Source organism: Papaver somniferum, chromosome 5 (genome assembly GCF_003573695.1).
Source record: "Papaver somniferum cultivar HN1 chromosome 5, ASM357369v1, whole genome shotgun sequence".
Classification (NCBI taxonomy): domain Eukaryota; kingdom Viridiplantae; phylum Streptophyta; class Magnoliopsida; order Ranunculales; family Papaveraceae; genus Papaver; species Papaver somniferum.
In genome coordinates this window covers 62,932,556-62,939,209 of record NC_039362.1, presented here as the reverse complement: position 1 = coordinate 62,939,209, position 6,654 = coordinate 62,932,556, and the positions used below count along the sequence as shown (strand labels likewise).

At 35.6% G+C, this 6,654-nt stretch overlaps 1 protein-coding gene across 1 annotated transcript; it reads right to left on the bottom strand.

Annotated features, from left to right (window-relative positions):
• Nucleotides 1-1,310: 1,310 nt before the first annotated feature.
• LOC113279118 (uncharacterized membrane protein YGR149W-like) lies at nucleotides 1,311-5,696 on the bottom strand. The gene is given in 7 exon segments (XM_026527826.1): nucleotides 1,311-1,744; nucleotides 1,747-1,910; nucleotides 2,273-2,513; nucleotides 3,213-3,306; nucleotides 4,125-4,150; nucleotides 4,606-4,719; nucleotides 5,693-5,696. Coding segments are annotated over 7 exon segments (876 nt in total). The 3' UTR covers nucleotides 1,311-1,511.
• Between the last annotated feature and the right edge of the window lie 958 nt (nucleotides 5,697-6,654).

Sequence of the window (6,654 nt, the reverse complement as noted above, 5' to 3'; positions counted from 1 at the left end):
TCATCATAGAAGCGTAATGACTGGCGGTTACACGAATTCACTTCCCTCATCATGGAAGCATAATGTCTGACAGTTACACGTTACTCTTTTCTTCCACCACTCAATCGTTTCCACTTCCTACAAGACCAGGGTACGTTTCACTATGACTTGTATAAATAGGTCTCACCTAGTTCCACCAAACGACAAGTTTTGGTCAGGAGAACAATACCACATCCAGAAATCATTTGATAGCTTTCTCACTCAACTAGCCAGTTTAACTTTCTGATACAAGTCGCAAAACGCCCACACTTCCAGAATCAACTATTCTGATCTCAACACTTTCTTCGCTTCCCTCCTAAGACCAACCCTTCTCCTTCACTTTGTGACCGAAGCAAGCCTGGAACGGCCATTTCTTGGTTTAGGTCAGGATTGTACAGATTGATCTCTCGAATCAAAAGTACTTCCGTGCAGTACATTGTTTAGGGTTTAGATTCGTTTCTCACCCACACACCCAAAATTACCAAAATCAGCAGAAACGGTTTTCACCCACAGACAATGTTATTTGATTTACTTTACTTCAACGTTATGTAGGTTGATATCGAAAATATTATGGTGTACTCGGTACCCTCGTTATTTCAACGTTTAACTGCGAAATGATTTCCAACTCTCTGAAACCAATTGTGTTGAAAAGAAATAGGTATAATATAGACGTTCTCTACCTCCTGTGAGACTATTATCTAGCACAACCGATTAGCATACTCTTTGACCAAGCACAAGAAAACCATCGATGGTTGTAATGACCCTAACTATCATCGATATTGTTCCCACTTTTCCACTGAGGTTATCTAGCAGTGTGGAACTTTAACAGAGACTACTACAATCATCCACCAGTAACTTCACAAGAGGTCACCAATCTCGTGACTACTCTCTGCCGAGCTCCTATAACTGAGATTTTTTTTCTCAAACTCAGTCTCGGTGTTATTGTAAGTTATATCATCAAATATGTTTCTTTCGACCAACCACTGTCGAATACTGAGTGTTACAAGTGATGTTGATATAGTTAATGACAAAATTAAACATATTCACAAAATTGTTATTATCATTATTGCCACTACGAGAAATTTTTATATAAACCAAACCAATATTCGATAATTTGATTGCTGATATAGTTAATGACAAAAATAAACGAGAACATATATCTAAAATTACCCATTTAATGGATTATTGCTATTAGATATTAGTACTAGTACAACCGTTGTCACGGTGGGAGGGCCGACCGAAGTACTTGACGAAACGACATCACTACGTGATTGCACGGATTCAGATTTGTAAAGGATTTTTTATTTATTTTTTTGTAAAAGAGATGTTCAGGAAAAATTATAAAAGAGATTTGATATGCTGTTATTTGAATTCTAAGGCTCGACTTCAAAACTAAACTTTCCACACCTCAAAATCCTAAATCCCAAGATACCAGCTTTCAACAGTCATAGGTGTACTAACTAAACTTTTCTAGCAGTAGCGAAAACAAAATTTTACAAGTCATTTTCTTTTATACAAGGTTGTTCTGACTGGTTGTCAGACTCTGTGAAGCCGTTAGTTTCTGTGGGAATTTCGGTTGAGACAGTAGCAGGCTGATCAGGTTGGACTGGTAATGGCAGCATTTCAAGTTTCTTCTTCTCCTTCATTATGACTTGCCTGGGCATCACCTCTAATAAAAAGCTTCCTCCATTCCATATAAATGCAGAAACTTTGAATATTTGGAAATCACATGCAATTCTTAAGACAGAAATATTGGTACAGTTAAAGCCATTGTGGCAACTGTGAATGCAGCTTGGAACAGGGTATACATGAGCATACGATTCTCATCATCTAGAACTCCACTCAGACACCACCACATATTATTTTCTTTTTGTGCTTCCTTCGATAGTTCTCTGCCAACATTCACAGCAGGAAAAAGAATAAGTGAAAAGAAATGGAAGCATAATACCTATGAAAATTTAGGCGTGTAAACTCGGTTTTCGTCAAATGATTCAAATTGCAACCCTTATACTAGTTTTTCTAATGTGTGACAACATCCTGTATCTCAAAGATAACAACATAGAAGGAAGCATCCAGTAAAGGCGGCAATTGACAAGAAGCCAGGAAGCCAAATCAGTAGCCGCCTAAATCATTAACAGGGTTAATCAAATAATTGGCAATTTGAGCCATCGAGGGCTAATAATGAAATTGTTCCCGTATGTTTGTGCCCATATACAATACGTGAGAGGTGAAGAGAGAGGGAGCGAGGGAATACCTGTAGGAAGTCATTACTTCTGGATTCATTAAAAGCCTTTGACGACGCAGAACATTGACAATGAGAAAATAGAGAATTTGACATAAGGTGCACGCAACCAAGGGAACAACAAATAGCCACGTCCAGAGGTAGGACTTGTCTTCCACATACGGCCATGAAGCTCTCTGAGTCATGCTTCCCTCCGGATGCATAGCTTCAAAGGTTGCTGGATCCCACCATCGAATAGTGAAGTAAACAATCCCTGCTAGTGACATCAACGGTCAACCAGTGGTAGTTATAAAGATAATTAAGAAGTGTCAAAAGTGAACAGGGCAAAACAAAATTCAGATAAAGCTTCTAAATGTGTTCCCCTGTCTCCACCTCGAAGCCATCGCTTTTCCATGAAGGCACACTCTTAATATTTAACAAGAATTTAGAAAACCCTAAAGCAAACTCTAGCAACATACGACTCAGTTAAGTGGAAAATTACAGGCCTCTGATATCATTTTGATGTCACTGTCACAATGTTCAAACTCCAAGGAAAACGACACAGAAATTCTTTCACAAGAAACACCTTTCACGAAAATTTATTATGTTTATCGCCAGGCAATTTAAATCACACAGTAGCAAGTAAAAATGACCAGTGTAACTGTATCTCTAACTTTGCACTCAAATGCAGAGCATGCTTGTATCTAGCAACTATCGTAATATGGTACTTCAAATGCTCTAGCTTCCAATTATGAGAGACAAAACAAATCAAAATAACAGATCATGGATTGTACTTCTATGCACTTGATTGCAATCTCACAAAATGATCCATTGAATAATAGTTCAAACAATTGCTTACAGACTAAAGAATGAAGCTACCAACGAATACGAGGTCCACATAACTGGAAACACATTGCTTGTAGAATCTATCAAGTTAATGCTATAAATCTGCAGCCTTGCCAAACAAACTCACCAGGTAAAAGATGTATTAAGACGCTGGCAATTTCATCAAGAGAGCTGAAGACCAGACTACAACGCCAAACAATTAATGCCCACGTGAATGGTCCCTGCAACAGATTTTCAGATTTTTAAGTACGAAAATTCGACTAAGCAAGGAAAAGATTACTCTAAAAAACAGGATAAAGATGATGCAACTTCAATTAAATAAAGCAGGTGTAACCACAACCACTTTTATTCTATTCGTTTTTATCCATTTCATTGGTATAAATCTCAGCATTTGCTAAGGGCTTAAGAGCCCTCCACTGCTTGTATTGTGCCTTAAATTCAATTTAAATAGCAATATCATGAAGATTTGAAATAGCATCACCATGAGGATACTGTGGGTATGTCAGTATGTGTACCTCTGCGAATGAGAAGCAAACATAACTAGGAAAATAGCGTAGTAGCAGAAATCATGTAAAAATCAACATCACAATAAGAGTAAAAGACTTTACGTATAGTACACCAAAGTGATCTATAACATAACTAATTATTTCCAATTATAAAGCTTGCTTCATTGTTTTCCATAGTGTCCAGAATAACCATAAAGAAGCCAAAATACTCAGTATGTTTGTAATCATTATCAAGGATGGTTACACTCCACTTGTTAACTTGCCAAATCTAGCCCTTCTATCTCGCGAAAAAAGATGTTTATTAAGTCTCCACACTAAATCCTCTTTCTCTTCTACTCTAACAAACCAAATAAATCGAGACATGCAACAAGTTGCTCATCTCAAGGTCCACTTAAAAGTAAGTTAACAAAAACAAAACACACTACAGTTTCAATTTTTGTCTTCAATATAAAATCAAAAGCTAAACCCCTCCACAGCTTATAAGTTATAACGAAACAAGCATAAATCAAAATTTGAGAAAATTCAGTGCTCACCAGGAGGTAATAATGCCATTTCTTGAACCGATAGTATATCCATCACATTGGAACAAACGTGAAATAGAAAAAACAGTATACATACGGAATGTCCTGAGGCAACATATACACATCAACCTCTTTTCCCTAAATACTCAAAAACTAACATAAAACATAATCCAGTTTTCACTTACTTGATCCCAATAGAAAACAAAATGCTCCAAAAGCAAGAACTCCCGCTAAATGTGTAACCTAATTACCAATCAAAACGAAAACTACACAACAAATCCCTAAAAACACCAAAAAAAAATTCCAAAAAATCTCAGTACAGTCACCATGCCCCTGTAATTGTTATCTCCACAGCATTAATCGATAATCACCCATCAGATCCCCTTTAGCCATCACCAGTGCTCCATTCCTCTTATCCCCTGTCGTTGCAATACCCGCTTCAAATCTTCATAAATCAACCATCAAATCCATTTGCAGCGGTAACTCAACTTACCTTGTAATTCTGAGAATTCATATGGACCAACATGCTCTTGATTCTCCCCAAGTATGTACCAGCCTACTTCACAAATCGCTTTACCACTCCCTCCTCCTCTACTATTCTCCACACCTACAAAAATCAAACACAACCAGTTATACAACCAACATTAGAAATTTAGAATCATTGTGATTTTAAAACTGATTACCCAATGAACTCCACACCATCTCAACTACATACGTTTTTTTCACATGCAATTATTCTAACAATTAAGATTCACAAACTTAACAGTTGAATTCTTGTAAAAACAAAACACTTAGCAATTAGACACCGTTTTCTGTCAAGCTGCAAATCAAATTGTTACTGTAATGCAACCAAATAAGGATCTAATCATGATTAACCCGAAGAATTAGCATATGAGAAGGTTCAGTTCATTACCGTAGTTAGATTGAAGGAGAGTGTAATATGTTAGTAGGATTGAGAGAGGTCGAAGGAAAATATGTTGGAGGAATTGAAATTTCCAAATAAGTAGAGTAAATCCTGCTCTACCCCATCAGATCTATCAATTTCTCTTTCAAATTTTCATTCACTTCTCAAGTTCTCTTTCAAGCTTAACCCAATTTCATTTACTTCTCAAGTTCTTCGTCTCAAAAACTCTCTGACCAAGCACAAGAAAACCATCGATAGTTGTAATGACCCTAACTATCATCGATATTGTTCCCACTTTTCCACTGAGGTTATCTAGCAGTGTGGAACTTTAACAGAGACTACTACAATCATCCACCAGTAACTTCACAAGAGGTCACCCATTTCGTGACTACTCTCAGCCGAGCATCTATAACTGAGATTTTTTTTCTCAAACTCTGTCTCGGTGTTATTGTAAGTTATATCATCAAATATGTTTCTTTCGACCAACCAGTGTCGAATAGTGAGTGTTACAAGTGATGCTGATATAGTTAATGACAAAATTAAACATATTCACAAAATTATTGTTATCATTATTGCCACTACGAAATTTTTTTATATAAACCAAACCAATATTCGATAATTTGTTTGTTGATATAGTTAATGACAAAAATAAACAAGAACATATATCTAAAATTACCCATTTAATGGATTATTGCTATTAGATATTAGTATAAGGAATATGTATACTTTGATAATCATGTTTATATCAGTTAAGTATGTGTTTTAAAATGCTTTCCGACAATACAAAATTTACAAATATTTGTGGTATAACTTGAGAGATATAATATTTCTAAATTTTATTTATTTACTATCCGTAAGGATATAATTTCCCTCTCCCATCTATTTCTTAAGAATTGTGCAAACTTGAAATAGGTCATCTTTGTTGGTGTGGAGCAAGTATTTGAATTTAATTACTAATGTGTAAAAGAGATATTTTTTTTAGGTAAATGTTGTCATTTGAATAAAATAATAAGGCTAAAATAGAAAATCACTTATTACAATCTTCGGTGGGCGCATAATTTCTTTTTTATCGACTTTTACAAGTTAATTATGAGTAGTTTTTAAAAGCAGACCCAAATAAAAATGCTTTTAGAGAAAAGAATTATAAGAAATTTGCCAAAAAAAAAATGTTCGGTAATGAAAGAATTTAGGTGATTTTGTATTTCCCCTTCAAAACAAATAGTTATTTTGCATAACCTCCTTTTTAAATTAATAATTTGTGAAACCCCCTTTCTATTATAACTTCCGTCAATACCAGTTAATTAGTCACGTGCAGTACACGTGTGAGAGATAGAATCCCGTTAAAACATAAATACCCATGTAATCTTAGCCTCATATTTTTTCTTAACTGTAATCCGACGGTCATATCCTAAATACCATTTCCAACCTAATTGTACTCTGAGCATTATGCCCATCTTCTCAAAAACTCATTTCTTTGTCGGGGGATTTATCCGCCATTGAAACCGAACATGCTTCAAATTTCATCTTAAGCTCCATTAAAATGCAATTGAATTAATCGGAGGGAAGGGGTCTTATATAAGAAAAATTGATATTAGGAAATTGATTGTCAGGTGATGACGATGGCGACGGAGATATAGC